The sequence below is a fragment of the Callospermophilus lateralis genome, chromosome 15 (genome assembly GCF_048772815.1).
Source record: "Callospermophilus lateralis isolate mCalLat2 chromosome 15, mCalLat2.hap1, whole genome shotgun sequence".
NCBI classification, from domain to species: domain Eukaryota; kingdom Metazoa; phylum Chordata; class Mammalia; order Rodentia; family Sciuridae; genus Callospermophilus; species Callospermophilus lateralis.
Window position 1 is genome coordinate 21,447,356 of NC_135319.1, and position 21,461 is coordinate 21,468,816.

Below are 21,461 nucleotides of genomic sequence, written 5' to 3' on the forward strand. Positions count from 1 at the left end.
GGCAGGACAGCATCACCTGGAGTAAGCTGTTCTCCCACCCTCCCCTGTCTTTCATTTAAGCTTCAGCCTTTCTGGGCCTCCCTGTCGCACAGAGGGAAGCTGTCAGGAATACTAGTGGGAGGTTTGCTGTGGCAGCAGGGATCCCCAGGATAAGCAGACAGGCACTTGTGGAACTCAGTGGAGAGTGGGGGTAGCAAGCTGTCCAACTGCCACTTAGCCTAGTGTCCTTTCATCTGCTGGAAGGGGCTGGCCCAGGGGAACCCAAATTAGTGTTGGCTTCTGGGAACTGAAACCAGACACTGGGCTGCTGCCTGGGTAAGGCCATTCTCACAGTCTGAATAGCTTGTTCTTTGCAAGAATTGTTTTGATTTGTTTCATTGGGTTGTGTTTGTTGTCTCTGGTTTCATGCTAAATTGTGGGCCTGATTTTCCTCAGACTAAGTGGAACCAAACCACCAGGCAGATCTGCTCTCTAGAAGCAGGTCAGACATGCAGGTAGGCCAGGCTCCTCAGGGTGATGATGCCCACCATGGAGGCAGAAACCTGAGAGTCATGCCCAGGAGGGCAGCTGGGCTCAGGGGAAAGGCCACAGACTGGAGTCAGAGCCTTGTTCTGCTTTTTGTTGCTATTATTAGCAAACATGTAAATAGGTGGATGTCACACACCCTTCATCTGTGTCTTTCTCATACACAGTCTTATCCTGCCACAGCATGGTGAGGGAGGCTCATCATTTCCCTCAATCAGATGGTTATTTGCTGGAGTGGCTGGCATTCCAGGCTGGCCTTGGAATCATATGGTCTCACACCTCTCTTACTGTCTGTTTACGTAGGTCCCCTCTCTCTATAATCTCCCACCCCGCTGTGCTGGGTATGACACACAAATTCTCCACCACTTGATCCTTCAGCAAACTTCATGTCTGCCTCAGAGACATTGCTCCAGGCCTCATGTGACTTTTCTAGCTAAAGCTGGTGCATGCAGACCTCTAGGTGCCTCAGCAGCACAGCTTCTCTGTCTGGGACACAGAAGGCCACCTGCCTCCTGAACATGGCTTATCCCTGGTCCTCCATGGCCTTATCTGTGTTTCAGGATGATCTTAGCCCTGGTTCACTATGACCTTAGCCCTGGTCCACCATGGCTTTTTGTCAAGACCAGGAACTACAGAATGAGGAAAGACAAATGGATGTACTGACCTTTGAACCACAAACATATTCAAGCAAATATACAGGAAGTTTACCCAAGGCTGTGTGTGTGTGTGTGTGTGTGTATGTGCACGCGCGCATGTATATGCACACATAGAACCTTTTACACTTCAAAAGCAGGTACCACAGGCCTGTGTTGAGATATTTTGTAGCAAGCATCTATTATAAACTGGGAATTCTCCTAATTCCAATATCTCCTTGAGACCTTTGGACCTTGTGCTTTTTTCTAAATTTCTAACTGAAGAATGCTGTGGACAGAGTTGCAGAGTGTATCCAACCTCCCATGACAGAGTCTCAGCTCCTCTTTTCTCTGTCATCTCAGAAGTGCTTGTACTTGTGACGGGAGGCTCCAAGGGATAACCTCCTTCCAGTGAACCTGGTGCCCTATGCCTTCTGGCGGCCTCTGGAGCTAAAGCCTGCATCTGGGCCTTGGGGAAGCTGTGTCTCCAGGGGCAATCCTGTATCTCCAGCGTGGATACACTTTAATTCATTTCTTTGTGAGAACAACAGAGTTCTAAATCACCTCCAGCAATACTTGAGACAGTAATTATTCAATTATTTTATGCCACCCGTGCATCGTTGACTAATGATTCCAAGAACCACAAACACATTTCTCTCTGCAAACAGCTCCATTTGACATGAGGGTGGTTGATTTAATGCATGTTAAAGGTGGGCCTGTGTCAGTCACCATGTTCTTGGGGACAGTTTCTCACACCCCTTCATGCAGTTTTCTAAATCCATCCAGAGTCTGAACTCCAGTGGGGCTTGTTTTTGTTATTCTTTGACTACATGAAAAATTAAGTTCAAGATTTTTTTTCATATACATTGTAAAATATGAGTGTGAACTTGGTAGAAATGACCAGCTCAAAGAGATATTTTTGTTCTGGAAAGCAGGGAGCTACATCTCCCACAGTTCTTCCCAGGTATTTTTAGCTGAGGCTGCTTGTAGAAGGTGAAGAAGGGCATTAACCTTGCCGTGTTGAAACTTCCTGTCTGGGCGAATCACCACGACCTTCTAAACCTCACACTTGCCCAAGTCATCCTGCTTAAGCCTCTGTGGCATACTGTATACACTGGGCCATTCCTGAGGTAGCCCTGCAGATTTCCTGGACTTTCCTTCCCACCCTCATACACGTGCACGCCCACATATGTGCATGAATACATATGTATACATGCATATAGCTGTGCACATATATACACATGTACAGTTGGTTCTAGAGTTTTGTGCCTTGGAAAGCTCCTCTTCTGTATTTTACTTTCTTAACCCCTAATTCCAGCCTTGGGGTCACCTCCTTGGCCACTTTCTGACATTACGCTCTCCAACCTCAGGCTGTGTAAGGCACCTTCCTCTGCGTTCCCAGAATGCACTCCCTGTACTTCTCCCTCCTTTGGTGTTCTGGGAGACACCCATTAGACTAACTTGAAGGTATGTTTTATTTCACTTTGTGCCTATCAGTGGGTAGAGCACATACTAACACATATGCTTAATGCATATCTCCTAAATGACAGAACAAATGGATGAGTGAATTATGAGGGGTGTGCTTATATCAGATGAAATAGCATCTTTCTCAGCCTTGCTGGTGCCAATGGGTCAGTTTCTCAATCTACAGTCTTCAGATAGTTTCATCAGAATCTTCTGGAAAACCTATGAAAATGTGATTTCCAGGGCCTATTGAGTTGAAACTACTATGGATATAGCCTGGCAATATGAATTTTATCAAGCTGTCCCAGTGATTCACATACATGCTAACTTTTTGAATAAAAGCTCAAGACCCTCAAGTCCAGGTTTGCAACATTCAGAAATATACTGCTGGAAACCCACTCTAATTTTAATCAGTTGCTAATGAGCAGATTCTTAGTGAATGTGGATTATGGTAGACATTGTGCTTTCAACAGTCTTCAAGACTTGTAATGGGTTTCACATTACACTGGGACAACAAACAAGATCAAAGCCATTGCTATTTCCACATGTTCTCCCAGCCTGCAGAGAAAGGTGGGCAGCTGAGCTGTTTGCAGGTTCCCTTGTGGAAGTGGCACAAGCAGGCAGGCAGGGGGCATCCCTGCTCCTTGTCTCAATCTGTAAAGATGTACTTAGATAAAGAGATCCATTCACTGCATTTCTTTTCATCTTTGCTAAATTGATATACACTATATGAATAGCATCCTGTTATTGTCTTAATATGCATTTTTAAATGATTAGTATGACTAAATACTCCAGCTGAATGAGATCAAGGTAGGAAAAGTAGAGATGAGGGTTTATGGGGAGCCAATACAAATGTAATTTTTTTAAAGTATTTATTTTCTAGTAATAGGTGGACACAATATCTTTGTTTTATTTTTATGTGGTGCTGAGGATCAAACCCAGTGCCTTATGCATGCTAGGCGAGTGCTCTGAGCCACAACCCCAGCCCCCACAAATGTAATTTTTATAGTCTATCCCCTGTTTTAATATTTAACTTTTGTCTCAATACTCTATGTTTGTTCAACACATGAGTATACATTTGGCCCTCCAGATCTTCAGGTTCGGCATTCATGCATCTTCAGGAACCAAGTGCTAAACAAAACTATTTTAAAAAATATCATGCCAGTACTATACAGGTCCGGCTTTTTCCTGGTCATCTTCTCCCCAGACAATATAATACAATGACTATTTACATAGCATAGACATTGCTTGTGTTATTATAAGTCATCTAGAAGATGACCAAAATATGGGGGAGGATGTACATGGGTTATATGTGCATAATTTATCATTTTATTTAAGGGACTTGAGCATTTGTAGATTTTGGTAGCAGTGACAGGAAGGGTTTCTAAAATTCATCCCCAAGAAGACCAAGGGCCAACTGTACATATTCCATATGCAAATCGTGATAGGATGGACAGAGAGCAGAAGATGTAGAAGGAGGGACAGATGTAAACTGGGAATTCTTTGCAGGAGACTTACTCACTCTGCAAACAATGAAAAAATCTCCATGAACAGTTCTGTTGCTGTGTACTCCTAAAGACCTCTCTGGACCTCAGTTTTTCCACTTACAAAAGCAGGGTGTTGCACTAAGTTGCAGACTAATAATGCTAGAGAATACTTTAGGGAGCATCCAGTAGCCGTTGCCCTTTATGGATGTGCCCACTGCCATCTGATTTTGGGAGAGTGTGCTAGTGTGAGCCACCATTGAACATTCCAGAGGTCTTTTGCCTCACTAACTTCAGCTCTGGCACTCCAGGATTCCAGACACACAGGGATGTACAGCTACCTTCTTATTTGTCCACCCATCAGGAATGATAATATATCATCTAGCTGATCTTAAAAAAGTTCTACTTATGAAGCAGAAGTTGCACTCTTCTGAAAGTGATCGATAGCATCATGGCATGAGGGATTTCTTAATCATGAGTAAACATAGGGATGGAGTTCTCCCAGGGCTAATTTAAATGGAAGAGCAGGTAATAGTTCACTTGGGTTCATTTTCTAAGTTTTTAAAATGCCATTTCTTTTCCAGCAGAATCAATTTTTAAGCTATTAACCCAGCCCTCACCAGACATTTTTCTTGTGGTTTGGTTTATTCTGGTTGTTACTCAAGTCTCCCCAAAGGGAAGTACCAGATTGTGGCATGTGCTCCAAGGTCCTATTGAAGGTATCATGGAGATTACATTGAGGGCCTGGTTGTCTGGAGAAGGGGAGAGGTTTTAGAATTCCATAGGCCAGGGCTGATACCAGGGCTTCATATCCTATTTTGTGAACTTGATGATGGAGTCTTCTTTGTAAAAGGTACAAGAGAAAAAGTTTAAACAGCTTGCTATAACTGTCTGTATTAAACTGTTTTGTGTTATTATAATAAAATACTTGAGACTGGGTGACTTTATAAAAAAAGAAGTTTATTTTTGCTCGTGAGTCTAAAGAGCCAAGGACCCACATATTGCAATGATCTTCTTGCTGGAAGAGTCTAATGGTGGCACAAGGCATCATGTGTTTTTTTTTGTGTGTATCTTACAACCCCTCTCCCTCTTCTTATAAAGTCACCAGTACTCAATCTCAGGGACTCCACCCTATTGAATCTGTCCAATCCTACTCAGCTCCTAAAGGTTCCATCTCTAAATACTATAATTGGATTAAATTCCCACCCCCTTACTACCTCACAATGGGAATCAAATTCCACACATGAATCCTTGAGGACACATTCAGACTATATCCAAACCATAGCACCCTCCTACCAGTACTGGTGGGAGTATAAATTAGTGCCACTTTGCAGGATGGCCAATTGAAGTAGGTATCAGAATTTAAAATGCCCATACCCTGGACCAACAATTCAGCTTCTAGGAATAATTCTACAGATTTACTTGTGTATTCAAAGTGACATATGTGGTGCAAGGATGGTCATTACAGCATTTCTTTCTATGTCAAACATTTTAAAGCAACCAAAATCAGTAGGAGATTGGTAAAAGAAGTTGCATATATCCATGCAAGGGTATAGCCTGAACATGTTCATAAAGGTGAGACAACCTTTATGAAATGATTAGGAAGAATTCCCAAGATGTGTTGTTGAGGTCCAAGGCTAGATGCAGACCAGTATATGAATATGTTATTCAGGTAAAAATATGTGAAAAGCATGCTTTTTCATTTATAAGATCTTCTGAAGAATGTACAGCTGTACCTTGATTTTTTTAATGAGATTATGTTCCAATAAACCCTTCATGACTTGAAAACATTCTAGTTTGAAAAGGCATCCGGTGCACCTAACCTACAGAATGTCATGACTTATCAGCACAGCATGGTGTAGAGTATTGCTTGTGTCCCCTTGTGATCACAGACTGACTGGGAACTGTAGCTCCTGTCCCTGTCCAGCATTGGAAGAGAGAATCATGCTGCACATTGCTAGCCTGGGAAAATATCAAAATTCAAAGTGTGAAAGCATATTGCTTTGGCACTAGGGTAAAGTTGAAAAATCATTAGTCAAGCCATCATAAGTCAGGGGCTGTATATGCAATAAAGAGATCATGATGCTTGCCTCTGGAGAATATCATAGGGAAGCTGGGGACCCCCCTGGTTGTTCAAGTCTTAAGTGGACATTATTTATCCTTAGTCCTCTTTCTTTTTATTGGCTCTCCACAGTAAGTCCCATGTCTGACTAGACCAACTTCATCTTCTTGTTTGGATCTATCCACTTCTCTCCCTCCCTCCCCACTCAGCCACGTGATCTCATTGTTCAGTCTCAGGGACTCTAACCCTATTGAATCTGTCCACAGATTCAAGGAGAGAGGCCACATCCTCTCCTTCTATTCCCGACCTTTCCAATCCATTCTTCACCCAAAAGTCAGCTTGCTTTTTTAAAAAAATAAATGAGCCTTCCTATGGTTTTCCATTGCAAAAAAAACCCATAGGAGTCACTTTCTGTGACTTTCTGAAGCATCTATGTTCCCATCATGGGGCCATTCCTATTTGCCAGCCTTGTCTCAGCCAGGTTGCACTCTTTCTTTCCTACTCCCCTGATCATGTCCTGCCTCTAAGTTCTGAACTGGATATTCCTTTCCCTGAGATGTTCTTCTTCAGACTTTTCACTGGCAGTTCCATTTCCATTCTTCAGATCTCAGGATCTGTATAAAATAGTGCTCTCTTTAAGTTTTTCTCCACCTTATCACTATTACTCTATTTTTTCTCTCTCAGCACATATTACAATATGAAATAGTTTGCTGGTTAACATGTTCATCTAATATCCATTTCCCCCATTTTCAGCCCCACCAGGGTAGAGCTCCTGATGCTCTTGTCCACTTTGTATCTCCAAAAGCTGGCTCAGGGCCTGATATGGAGTAGGCGCTAAGTCCATAACTGTTGCACACATAACCATCTGGATGAGTGAATGAAATTGTAAATGAGTTCATGTTGAACTCTGTGGCTTAGAAGATGGCTTGAGGACCAGTTTTGCCAATGAAGTAGGTTCTAGAAGAAGCCAAGAGAGCCAGCTGCCTGCAGTAGGCTTGGCTATAGAAATCGAGATTCTTGGCTGGTCCTTGTTCAGAAAAATAGCTCAGTCCTGACTCACCTTGGATTACATGGTTAATGCTTATCTTGGAACACAACCCTCAGTGAATATCTGCCTTGGGGCTTTGACCCTAACTTTAACTAAATCTATATGAGTAGGAAAATGGGTATTCATGGCCAGCTTTCCAGGTGTCACCCTTTGTGGCCTCATCATTGCTCCTAAAAGTGAGCAAGGAGCTCAGTTTTAGTCCCAGCCTATGCCATTTGCTAAGTTTTTAGTCCATTTTGTGTTGCTATAACAAAATACCTGATGCCGGGTAATATATATTTTAAAAGAAGTTTATGTTGGCTCATGATTCTGTTGGCTGTATGGTGCCCAAGTCTAGCTTTTGGTGAGAGCCTCATGTTAGATAGGACCACATGCTGGGAGAGAGAAAAAGGGAAATATAACATTGTGAGACAGGATGCAAGGGAACAAGCTGAGAAAACTAAACTCAATTTATAACAACCTGTTTTTTTCCAACTTAAAGACCTAATCACCTCTCTCAATGGCCCTACCACCTCAATATTGTTCTTCTGGTAAACTAAGACTCAACATGAGTTTTTTTGGGGGGGATGTGGAAGAAACCACATTTATACCATAACATCATGTAATTGATTTTGGTGAGATTCTTTTATTTCCTCCTCCTCCTCCTCCTCCTCCTCCTCCTCCTCCTCCTCCTCCTCCTCCTCCTCCTCCTCCTCCGTCTCACTTTGTAGTCCAATCTGGCCTTGAATAAGACTCAAGCAGTCTTCCTGCCTCACCTTCTTAAGTAGCTGGGACTTCAGTTATGTGCCACTGTGCCCAGACTTTGGTGAGGTTCTTATTTCCTGAGACCTCTTCTTTTCTTCCAAAAATATCAGTTCTATTTTTGTATAGCTAAAATTAACACAAAATTACCCTGAGAAAACATTTGCCTTGGCCCTAATCTCAATCCATTTGAACTCCTATCATTATTTATTCACTCACTTGTTCCTTCAGGGACTTATTTCATGCAAGGACCTACTTAGTCTGTACTACGTGAAGAACTCTGGGTCATTGTCACAGGTCAAGTTCCTTGAGTAATGAACCATGAGCCAAAAATATGCATATAGGAAGTTTATTGGGAATGAGGGTTACAGGGCTGTCTCAATGGAAAAAGGTAAATCCACTGCAATATCAGCAAAGGCTTCAGCTGATCCCACCTAGGAACTATTAAATGTGGAATGATTCTTTACAATAGACCAAAATAGAGGTAAAGGTGCTGAGTCTCCCTACTGCACATTGACCAGCTGCTGGGTCAGTGCCCCTGGGAAGAGGATGTGACTTTGGCCCAGGTGCCCTCTTTAGCTGAGGCAATTCTGGAAAGCTGCTAACATTTTAGCAGTTGGAGGAACACATGCTATTGGTCCAAGAGGAAGGATCTGATGACCCTGAGTATCCATTACGCATACTTGCCTTGGCCCTGTGTAAACAGCAGTACCAGTCTTGAACTTATTCTGGGCAGACCTGGGTTCTAGTCCTGGCTCAGCCATTCACCAGCTGATCCCTGGACACTTTCTCCTCTGTAACTGAGGAATGTCTTGTGCCTGCAAACTTATTTCACTGCTAACGGCAGAGTGCTTTGTATGATTGTGGATGGGCTGAAAGCAAGGACTTGACATGCTTAATGTTGCAATAAGCATAACCTGCAAACCTTGATGATGGGGGTGGCAGTATCTTGGGGTAGATTAAAAACTTCACAGGATATTGGATGTGGAAGTGCTACACAGATTGTGAATGCAGCCTGTCATTTTTACAAGGTAAAAACCTCAACTCTAAATGTTCCCAGTGGGTGACTGGTCACTGTCCTCCTGTTCTTTGTAAGAGTATGCTTTATGTGCACACAGCCTGACTCTGGCATCCTCTCCCTCTAGGTGACCCAGAAGTTCTCCCTGGTGATTGTGCAGGGCCACCTGGTCTCCGAAGGAGTCCTGCTCTTTGGCCATCAGCACTTCTACATCTGTGAGAACTTCACCCTGTCTCCCACAGGTGACGTCTATTGCACCCGGCACTGCTTATCCAAGTGAGTTCTCCACTTCTTCCAGCGGATTCTTCCCTGAGCCCCAACTCTCTTGTAGTCACTTCTACTTCTTTCCCTCCTCCTTGGTTTTTCTGAGGGGTTGGGGCCTGAAACTAAGCCCTGAGATAAAATGGGAACATTTGGGGTCTACAGCTATAAGCTATCCATGACCAGGGTTCCCAAAGCTGAAGTCTGGAGTGACATGACAGCTGTCATCATATGGAATGTAACATAGTATGTAGGGATCTTTTCTCAGATTATTTGAAAATGACCATCAGCTTATGCATTCAAAAATTTGTTGGTTGCCCGTTCTATGTAAGATGTCAGGCACTGCCCCATTCATGCAGAGGCACATGAGTATAGCTAGCAGTATAAACCCATTGTTTTGGAAAGAGTTTGGAGCATGCTGTCATGATAGCCCAAAATGTGTGTTTCTTCAATGAGTGTAACTGCAAAGATACCCTGGGAATGGTGGTGTGAGGAAGGGCTTCCTGGGGAAATGGCTAAGGTCTGGTGAAGGATAGGTGAGAGTTTGTTACAAATTTTGTCCCTTTTTACACTAATTAATACCAGATATCTTTGTCAGGAAATTCTGAGGTCCTTCTTAAACATATGATGTTTATGGTCTCTGTGGGTTCAACTGGCTCTTATTGATCAATTTGCTTCTGTTTATAAAGTACATCCATTCAAAGTCAAATTGACTGTGTTTGCCCTCTTTCCAAAAGTCCAGTGGTCAAGTTGTATGTTCACACTTGATCATTGCTTTTGAAGACATTTGGATGAAGATTTGTTCCTGCAGAGATGGCCTTGCCTTTTATGGCTAACTTGCCACTGATGGCAAGGTGACTTTCAGCCAGGTGATTCTCAAAAGTAGCTCACCTCAGAATCACAAAAGGGCTTGTTAGAACATGGACCTCTGAGCTTTTCCCCCTCCCCAGTTTCTAATTCAGTAGTTCCCAGGTACCAACTATCTAACTCAGGCTGATTCTACTACTTTTGGGACCACATCTTTGAGAATCACTGTTTCAAGATATTGACAGAGGGATATCAAAATCCTGACCTGCTAATAACTAAGAATTTTAACTCCCAGTTGTCATATGATTTCTAGCCTATGTCAGAAGGCAGGAATGGAAGGAGTGTGGAAGAGTAGATGTCAGCCCACCTGTTTTGATTTAGATTTCCTTTATAATGCTTGGCATTTTTTTTCTCCCTGCTAATTTCCATCTTTTATTCATACCCAATGTTCACCAATTGCTGCAAGTCTTCTGTCTTTTCCAAGGCAAGAGAAGCATAATTAATACTTGGCATACTCATCCCATCTCATTGCTCATGTTTTATTGACACTGATCAATATGGACAGTGGTTCTGCAAACTTGCCTTTCTGAGAGCGGATGAAAGCTTTCAACTCTACCTGTCTGTGTGGCATGACCTTGTGATGACTTGCATAATCCACTGCTGCACTCCTCACCTCGGGTTTACATTGAGCTGGTGCTAGATAAGGTCTTATTGATTAGATAAATTGTGTTGATGAGGTGCATCTAATCCTGATCAAATTGACTATCTCTGCACTTTTAATAGAAGTCCAGTGGTCAAGTTATATATATGCACTTGATTTTGCAATTAAACAAGTCTTCCCTTGTTTGGAAATGTACTTTTCTAGAATGCAAGTAAGAGTAGAGTGAAAACAAATCCCTACCCTAGAGTACCATTTGAAAATTGCACAGGTAATTTTAGTTATCATACCTCAAAGGAAGTGTTCATTAATCAGAGAGTGCTTTCTCTGGGGGGTCTTGTCTATGGTCCTAAGAAACTACTGGCACGCTCACAGATGCAATTCTCAAAGATGGGCTTTTAGATCATGTCAGATCAATGGGGATTAAGTCTTATTTTGACCATGGGGACTAAGGAAGATGCATAAATAAGCTTGTTAAAAATAAAGCTAAGTCAACGCTGAAATGCTTCTTTAAAAGACTGCCATCAAGTACAGTTGAGCATTAGACCTTGAAAGAGCCTCTCTGATGCACCATAAAAATATCCCAAATAAAGTTCAAGAACACTCTAATTTCCCCATTGGTGATTTGACTTGAGTACTTTGGAACTTTCCTCAGAAACTGAGAATCTTCTAAAGAGGTTAGTTTAATTTACGTTGGGTTCCCCTTCTTGCACACTTGTATTAGTTTGGTAAAGCTGTCTAAAACAGGGTGGCTTTCAAAGAAAACAGAGATTGCTGTTTCATGGACCTAGAAGTGTGAAATCAAGGTGTCAGCAGAGCCTTGCTTTGCTGCCTACTCTAGGGGGAGAATCCTTCCTTGCCCTTCAGGCTTCTGGCATTTGTGGACAGCCCTGGGTGTTCCTGGTCTTGCAGCAGCATCGCTCCAGTCACATGGTCATCTTCTCCCTGGCTTCATACCATCTTCCCTCTTTGCATCTGTCTCTGTGTATAAATTTCATTTTTAAGTGAGGACACCAGTTATATTGGAGTAGAGCCCACCTTAATGTCCTCATTTTAACATGATGACCTTTGTAAAGACACTGTGTCCAAATTAAGTCACATTCTCACTTAAACACATTTGGGGGTGGGGACCCAATCCTGCCCATAACAGTGGCAGTCACGATATACAGTATTGACTGATTTGGTGGGATCCCAGACCATCCATCTGGACCTCTAGAGATAGGATATATAATAAGATACTTCTTATCATTGAACAGCTTTAAGTCATCCTGTCCCTATTTAGTTCAATTCAACAAATATTTCTGATAATCTATTTTGTACCAGGCATCATCATAGATTCCACAGATATAAAGACATGATTCAGATGCAGGCCAAGTCTGCTAAAGAGTTTGTTATCCAGTGAATGAGTCCAGGTATAAATTCTAGGCATAATTCTGACAATTATCCATTAACTTCAAAAGAGGAGCAAATCAAAGTATACTTTATTCTGAAATTCACTTCTATCAAAGAACATGTCAACCAATATTATAACTCACTTAACTGTGATTTCCCTAATAAGAATATAAATAAGAATATAATGCTATACTATGATCACCCTGGACAATGTTCACGTATCACAGTAGCTATCAGACAGTCGAAGCATGAACAGCATTCTATGAATCATAGTAAAAGATCTACCTAAAGAAGAACATGGATCAGCTCCCCCTTCCTACTCATCAACCTTGGAAACCTCAACTCAGATTTATTCTGTAGAACATGTATTGTTGTCAAGATTCCCCCAATCACATCTGTGTGAACACTGTTACAGACACTCCTCAATTTGGACTTCCATCAGTGAACTCAATGGTGCACATAATTTAGTTTTTCTGAAGATTTGGGTCTATCTGAGGATTCCTGTCCTATATGGCTATATAGTTACCATAAGTGGGAGAAAAATGACTCGTTTCTCCTAAAAACCCCTTATCATTTTCCAGAGTATTCTTTCTCATTCTGTGTTTCAGAGTCCTAGTTTGCAGAATCCATATGCAGAGAACAAACTGAGAAGAGGGAGTTTGTGGGAAGAGCTCTATAAAAATTTAGGGAGGCTTTCTGCCTCAGGGAGGGGTGATAAATTCACTTCTATCAAAATTGGGTTTTAGAAAGAACTTGGATTTTAGAGTCAGAGGACCTGGATTTGAATCCGAGTTCCATCTCTTCATAACTATGCAACCTTGGAAAAGTCTCATCCTCTGGAATGCACTTTCATGATTTATGATATGGAAATAGTAATCATGCATGTTCAGTCGAGGTTCATTTTGAAAATCAAACTATAAACAATGGACAGGAAAGTTCTCAGCAGGCCAGGAGCATGACAGTCACTGAGCAAACATACCCAGAGCTTGGGGGAAATGGGGGACACAGAGAGCCAGAGGGAAAAGCTTGTGTCATTACATGGCTCACAGGAGAGGGAAGTCAGCCAAACATGCAGCTAAGGCATGGAGGATACTTGCTGTGGTTCCCATCAGCAGAGGCCTATGGGAACACAGAAAACTTGAGATTGTCCTTAACCCACGCTGAGGGTCAGACATTGAATTATCACTGTGGCCTCACTGGGAGTCAGAGAAGTTTGGGGAAAGCTCAGCTCAAACCAAGCAGAGGCATTAATAATGGACAAAGGGCCTTGGCCAGCAGCAGGTTTGAATTAAATCATTCTGGCAGAAGCAGCCAGAATGAAAGTCACATCTTGTATCCAAGCAGACTTACAGTGATGTGGCTCAGAGAAGAAGGCCTGGGTGGTTCTTCCGAGAAGGGATGGAAAGAACCACAGAGATGCCTGAGATGGCATCTTCTAAGTCTAGCTCTGTAGGGGTGTACCCAGAGGGCTCGGGCTTCCCTCTGCCCAGCAGAGACCACAAACTGGTGGGTGCAAGTACAGAGTTTCCTGTGTAACCTGGACCTCCACTGACTATGTACTGGAGCATTCCTCCAGGCCTGGGACAGCCAGACCTCTGTCTCAGTTTGCCCCAGATTGGTGGCATGGAAGCCATATGGCCTAGGCTGGAGGCTGGGGCCTGGGCAGAGAGGACAGCACTAGGAGAGACAAGACAATTTCCTCAACTATTCCCAGAAACTTGACCTTGGTCAGCAGGACCACATTGGGCTGGGGTCTTTCAGCTCTTGGCTCTCTGAGTCTGTGGTCAAACTCAGGCTTCTTGGGGCCAGAATGCTTAGGAGGCCCTCATTTCTCTTTATTAAAAGGATATTTTAATAAGAATTTTTATCTTTATATACAAGATTAAAATGATTACATGGCCCAACTGTACATAAATGTAACTATCTGTGACTGAAATCAACTTTATTTCTCAAGTCCCTCTTTGTATGAATTCTGAAAAACTTCACCCTGTCACCTCAAGGTTAATCTCTTTGGGAATAAATATTTGGATAAATTATAGATTCTCCCCTCCCTCCCTATCCTCTTCTTCCCAAGGAGATGGGCTTATTCTGACATCTTTCAGGGAAAGCCTCCAAGATCTCACTTAAGTATCACAGTTAACTCCTCTCTAGACTACCTCCCACCTCCTACAAGCCACTCGACCATACTACAGGGTGGGTGGCGAGCAGGACTCGGGTCACATGCGTGTCCCTACTTTGCCTCTTGTATGGGTCTCTACCCAGGCTTTCTCCTCACTATACAAGGCCTGGCTTTGGGGAATTTTAAGAACACACCCCCCCCTTACTCTCACTCCTCCGTGGATCTTGCCTACCAAATAAGCCTTGGCTTGCAGACAGTTGGTTTTGCTATGCGATTAAGCAATTCTTCAGAATTCAGTTTGACCTCTTTGTCCCAGGCTGACCCCCAGCAACTCAGGACAACCATCTGGAATACTCTCAGGGTTGCCAGAGATGTGGGGTTAGGGGATGTGGGTCCAGGGTACTGAAGAGCCACATGGTTCAACAGCTCCTCACACACCCCTGTACCCAGGGAGTCTTCCCACATCCCCCAGCCTTTATACCCTGTGTCAACAGTGTCCTCCGCCATCGCCGTCACCTGTTGAGGCTGGCACCCCACCTTACTCCCAAGGGCAGGACTTCATGTGTCAGAGGGGACATGGACAAGCAATCAGAAAGGGCTTAACAGACCCATGGAAGCAGCCAACCAGTAGTTGGCATGGCTAGAGCAGCCAACCAGCATGTCCCCAGAAACTTGGATGAGGCTAGTGAAGGGGCAGATAATAAAAGGAGCCTGTCAGATGCTGTCACACAGGTGTGCAAATGTGTGCACTGAATTTTTTTTTCTTCTTTTTCAGCATCAGCGATTCCTTCATTTTCAACATGTGCAGCAAAGACAGATCTTCTGACCATTACTCGTGCCAGCGCCACAGCTATTGGGACCTTAGGGAGCTCCGGCAGGCCCGCTTCCTCCTACAGGTATGTCTGTGGGGCTCTGACAGCATGAGCAGGTGGGTGGGAGGTCCTGGTCATGACAAGTATGCTCTTAGCACCATTGAACACACACCTCTTTGAGCGTGCTTGGCACCTGTGCACAGCCTGGGGCGGAGGCACCATGTAGGAGGAGGGGAAGGGCCAGGATTCATTACTCACCTTCTCTGCAGGGACCTAGTTAGTTCCAAAGCCTAGCAAAGGAATGGTGTTTATCCCTGATGAACTTAATAAGGGTACATTTCATTTGCAAATTTAGTTTGGATGTGTGGAGTACTTTAATTCATCATGTGAGCCTCCTGCAGAAGGGTCATTATTATTGTCTGAAACCAAAACTCAGGGAGGCCTTTCACAGGAGTGAAATCTAGAAAGTTCCAGCTGCCCTGCTCACCAGGGTCCAGCCGACTCCTTTGGGTCCAGGCCTCTGTTGTACTTTCTTCTTTACTCAGTGCTGCTTTTGCTCAAAAAGTGTTTGGTTTTCAGTTTGCCTGACTTTCCTGAGCTCTTTTGCAAGAAGGAGATGGTGACTGGAAGGAGCAGCCCCACTTGGAAGGTTCTGGCAGTGCAGCTGAGCTGGGCTCTCTGCACCCACTGTGGCTCCTTCTGGCATCTCTCTGAACTTCCTCACTATCATGGAACAGAGAGCCAAGCCTTATTCTTCTTACCTTGCACATATACACTGAGCACATTTGGGCCCACATAGTAGGCACTCAAAGTTATTTTTTATGATTTTATGCCTGCCTTACAGGCTGTATTTGGTAGCATATAGGTGGAGTAAGCAAGTTTCTTTTTCTCCAATAAAATTATTTCCAGATGGTCAGTTAGCCTGACACTAGTGGAAGCCAGAAGCGGAAGGGTGTGTGTGCAATGCCAAGTAGGGCAGGGGTGGTGAGGGGGCAGTTTTGAGAGCAAGGCCACCAATCAATCAGCTAGCCTTGGTTCTTCTAGGAGAAACCTGAGCCTGTCACTCAAGGTAGCTGGGCAAGCTGTAGCCTCTACAGATTCTATATCCCTTCCTGTTTTGTACATTATTTTTTTTCTCTATTAAAGCAAAAAAAAAAATGAGGGTCTTATATCCACCAGAGAAGGGGGCTTGCAATATCATTATGAATGTCTCCCCTCTGCTCAAGGGTATTAGTGACCTGGACTTGGAGAATTGACTTCCAGCCAAATTGAAGCAGGATGCTATTATGATTGGATTCAGGAGCCCATCTCTAAGTCTGAACCTCCATGTCCAGGCCTCACCCCTCTCTGGCCATCCCTCCAGCCAGAATTCTCTCTCTATGACCCCACCTCTCACCCACGAGGTGTATCCCACATATGAATGCACTCTATCCCTTTCTCCAAGTTTCTTATTGACATAATTTGGAATAGAAAGGAGGAAGAGTTTGAAGGAGGGAGGAAAGGGAGGAAAAATGAAATAAAATTATGAGTTTTTATTTAGGCATTAATAACCACATTGCTACATCAGTATAGCCACAGCAAGATGGATTAACAAAATGGACTGAGAAAGGCCCCTGGTGCCTCTTGTGTCCGCAAATGAGCATACAATGCTGCCCAGGTTGAGAGTGGTCCCCACTTAACTAGTGGTGTTTCCAGTTAGGTGACCCAGGTTTAGGAAACCCCAAGCCCATGACCTGGAAATGAAAGTGTTTGAGAGTGCAGGTGGGCATGTTCTCCCTCTGTCTGCTTCTTGCTCATCCCAGGAATGGGGCATTCACTTCCTGCTTTGTCCAAGGGAAGTGGTAGCTGAGGCTAGGCTCCCTGCTGTCCCATTCATTCTGTACAAACTCCCCTCATCCATCAACAAGGTCTTCATAGCCTAAAGGGAAGTCAGAAGGTCTAATTAAGGAGTTAAGTTGCTTATGGAGTTGCCTGCCACAGAGGTCCACAGGACCCTCTGCCAGCAACTCCGTTGCCCTGGGGCCTCTCCATTCCAGGAAATATCAGGTATAGGAAGAAAATATTTCTCTTTTTAGGATATTGCCCTGGAACTCTTTTTTCAAAATGGATATTCCAAGTTCCTTGTCTTCTACAACAGTGATCGGAGTAGGGCCTTCAAAAGGTAAGAGATTAAAAATTCTCCTTCCAAGGAAACTGATCCTGAACCCAGAGTTTACTCAAGTCTATTTTCAGGAAAAGTATTTCCAATCCACAGCAAGCAGGATTTAGGTTAGAAAAAAGGAAGAGCTTCCTGCCCACTGAACTATTGAATCCTAGGACAAAATACAGACAAAATGTAGAGAAGCTCCTTCCCTAAAGCCTGGGAAGTAGGTTCCATTTTCATGGATTAAAGTGGTTTTAGTACAGTAGTGAATGAGGAGAAGAAAAAATAGAGTAGATGTACCCTAGTTCAGAAACTGGTTGTTTAATGGGACTTCCAGAATGTTCTGGATTTGTTTTCTCATTTTCCAACTAAGCTTTTTCTTTGGCCCAATCTTCCTTTTTGATTCCGATTGCCAATTTCTGTCCCTCCACTTTCAAACTTCAGTGGAAACCACTCCCAGCAACCACCCTTCCAGGGTGCAAGGAGCATCTTTTCTCTTTAAAAGAGAAGCCTGTCACTTCAGCTCTGTTCCTCTTTCTTCAACCAGACGAAAACCTAGGAAATGTGAGCCAGTATCTGAACCCCAAATACTTAAAAGTTATTTATTTTTTATTGTTACTAAAGTTGTAGACAAATAGATGTATAAAGAACCTAGAAAGCACAGGAAGGAAAGTCAAAGCAGGCCATGCTGTGGTTGGGGTAATGGAGGATGGCTATGTTCTGCTCCACTTTGAACTGGAACTAAAGAGATGAGACTTGACCCCTCCCCGACTCTGGAAGCCCTTTTCTATACTCAGAAGTTTGCCTTTCTGCCAGTAAGTGGTGCCAGGGCCAGCCAGTGCATCCAGGAAACAAGGCCAGAGTGAAGCAAAATAACTGCAGAGAGGCTGTGCCTGCCAGCTCTGGACATGCCCCTTTGATTCAGGTGACACTTCTGATGAGTTCCTTCCAAGGGCTACTGTTAGGTTGCCTCTTAAAATTGTCTGCAAGGTCCATTTTAGGTTACACTGAATAAGTGGACCAGTGATGCTACACTTGGTTCATTTGCCCCTTATGGCTTCTGGGTATAAAACAAAAAAGTTTCTTATAGCTAATCTAGAAGTCTTATGCCTCCATATGTGTTGGTCAACTTTCCATCACTATAATAAAATACTTGAGAAAGTTGTTATAAAGAGAAAAGGTTCGTTTTGGCTTATGATTTTGGAGGTTTCAGTTTATGATCAATTGGCCTTGTTCCTTTGGGCCTGTGATGAGGCAGCACATGATGGTGGCAGCAGGTGACAAAACTCTTCACTTCATGGTGGGGAAGAAAATGAGAGCAAGAGGAAGAGGCTGGGGTTCCCCAGTCCCCTTTAAGGACATGCCTTCAGTGACCTTAAGACCTCCCACTAGGCCCTATCTCTCCAAGTTTCCACCACCTCTCAATAGCACCACCCTGGAAATCAAGCCTTTAACACATTGGCTTTGGGGCAACATTTAAGATCCAAATTATAACACACAGCTCAGTTCAAGAGTATAGCCTTGTGTAAATTCCAAAGCTGTTCAAGGAGGCTTGAATTAAGATAGCACTGACACACTGGAATGGACAGCAGTGGTTGTCACAATTGGCCATGGAACTATCAAATGCCTGGCCCAGAGGGGATGCCACAAGCACATTGACTTTAGTACCTACTGTTTTAATGTCATCATTGTTGGTGTTGAACTTAGAATATGCTTAGGGGTACCTCAGGGCACGGTGGGCCTGGTGTTCATGACCTCAGGACAGTATGGGACTGGGACGTGGAGGAGAAAGAATAGGCCAACTTCTTCTGATTTGGGAAATGTCTCTGGTGGTGGGAAGGGCTTGGCTCTCCTGATAAAACTGTTCTTTTTGTTTAGCTTTTGCTCTTTCCAGCCCAGCTTGAAGGGGAAAGGTGTCACAGAGGACCCCCTCAGTCTAAGGTAAGTCAGGACTGGAGGCTCTCTGGGCCTGACGCAGACCTTACTTTGCTGGTCTATATTTGCCTGGTCCTACTTTAAAAAGTCATGCGAAGAGCATGTCCACTCGTTTCTCCTTTATTTTTTTCCTTTCCCATTCTCCTTTCATCCTTCATCATCCTGAAATCCTTTCTTCCAGTTAAACCACTCTGAATATACCTGAAGTTCCACATACTCTGAGGTTTTTTCAGACCCAAATGGTGGCAAGCGGCTCCTGATTGGTGGTTGGGTAGTTTGCTATAGGCACAGCTGGGGGTTCAGGCCCTCAGGTGCAGATGTGGGAAGCATCCCAAGTCTGTCTTTGCATAATGAGTGCTTCTGAATGCTCATAGGCTAAATTCAGGTTAAAGAATCCTTATTCAGAAAAATTCAAAATACTCCAAAATCGAAAACTTTTTGAGTACCAATATGATGCTACAAAGTGGAAAATTCCACGTGTGACCTCATGTGACAGGTGGCAGTTAAAAGACAGATGTACTAAAAATCTTGTAAAAATTACCTTCAGGTTGTATGTTTAAGGTATATATGAAATAACCATTGAACTTGGCAACTTAAGGGTCATTGATGACTTTCAGCAGACCAATATGAATTTTTTGGTTAGATTTGAGTCCCATCCCCAAGATAACCCAATAGTATATGCAGATATTCCAACATTTAAAACATGTGGAAACAGAATCATTTCTGGTTCCAAGCATTTCAGATGAGAGAACTTGGTCTACACATGATGATGTAGTCCTCAGATGGTGATTTGTGGGTATGTGATATGGGGCATGTTCCCAGGGAATGAAAGCCTTATTGCCCTTACTCAGGACCCCCTTTGTTGGTGCCCAGTTCTCTGGGAGGCCAATTCAGAATCAGTAAATATTTTTTTTTTTAATTTCAGTTAGGAATGAGAATAGGAGGAAAAGATGGTTACTGGTTTTCACCAGAATTATGTGAGACTAGGACAGGAAGTATGACCCAGGAGTGGTAATAAGTATGGAATAGGCCTCACCAATTCAAAAATTATTTTTTGATAACTTGTGATATAAAGAATTTGGCACTTAACAGAATAACCAGCAAAAGAGCCAAAAAAATTCTCCTGTCCTTATTGAGTTTACCTTCTTGTGAGGAGAATAGGCATTCAACAATTTAAATGAATATACTGTAAAGCATATTAAATAATAAGTATAAGAAATAAAGCAGAGAGAGGTTCACATTGAATTCAAAGTTCTTTTATTAAGAATGTTTGAATTAAGACTTGAATGAAATGGGGAAACCTGTTATACAGATCATCCAGGAAAATATGTTAGATGGAGGGAATCACAATGAAAATGCCCAGAAGGGAGCTGGGCTGGCTTGGCTGAGGCTGGAGCTGCTCCTTGGTGGGGTGTAGGGAGTTAGAGCAGAGGGAGGAGAGTAGGAGAGGTGAGTTTGTGCAGTTCTCAGGGGCTCATGGTGTTGGCTTTTACTCTGAATAAATGGGAAGCATTGGAGAGTTCTGAGGATTGTTGTGAACTGACTTACATTGAAAAAAAGATTATTGTGGCTCCTGTGTCAACAATAGAACTTTGTAGGTCAAGGGCAAAAGCTGGAGACTGATTAGGGGGTCACTGTAATCCAGGTGAATGATGATGACTTGGTAGATAGTAACCAAGATGCTGTGAATGGTCAGACTGTGGACATGTTTTGAAGATAAAAATTATGAGATTTGATGATAAGCCCAGTGTGAGGTTTATGTGTGTCTTAGACAGGATTTAAGGACAAGACCAAGAATTTAGCCTTGAGCAGCTAGAAAATGAAATGGGGACAGCCAGGAAGAGCTGCTATGGGGCTGTGTTGGATAGCAGGAGCTCGGCGGCTTTAGATGTGTGTATTTTGAGATGCCTGTTGTGTGTCTAAGTGGGGGCATTGTGTAGACCATGGGATATATGAAGTTGGAGTTTGAGAGAGAGGTCAAGAGATGGAAATGAGATGGTGTTTAAAGCCACGAGAGTAGACCAAGATCAACAGGAGAATGCATGAACATGGAAAAGAAGTCTAGGACTCTATCCTGGGCACACTAGCCTCTAGAGGGAAAGTACATGGGGAGGAGCCAGCAGGAAAGATGGGGAAAGACTAGCCAGAATGGCCACACAGATTATAAGGGTGGAAGATGGAAGCCAGGTAGAATGTTTCATTGTAGGAGTGGTAAAGGGGACAGGCCTGGGTACCCTTCACCTAATCTAACTCCCCACAATGGGTACGTGTTATGTAACTATTGTATGGTTTCAAAAACCAGGACATTTACACTGGTACATGTATGTTCATATTTATTTATCATTTTACCACATGTGTAG

At 43.3% G+C, this 21,461-nt stretch overlaps 1 protein-coding gene across 1 annotated transcript in view; it reads left to right on the plus strand.

Moving 5' to 3' along the window:
- Wdfy4 (WDFY family member 4) overlaps positions 1–21,461 on the plus strand; it is a 243,992-nt gene that overhangs the window by 154,285 nt on the left and 68,246 nt on the right. The window contains exons 43-46 of the mRNA XM_076834810.1: positions 9,102–9,250; positions 14,987–15,107; positions 17,099–17,184; positions 19,045–19,107. Of these exons, the coding sequence (XP_076690925.1) occupies positions 9,102–9,250; positions 14,987–15,107; positions 17,099–17,184; positions 19,045–19,107 (419 nt within the window). The remainder of the gene's footprint in view (positions 1–9,101; positions 9,251–14,986; positions 15,108–17,098; positions 17,185–19,044; positions 19,108–21,461) is intronic.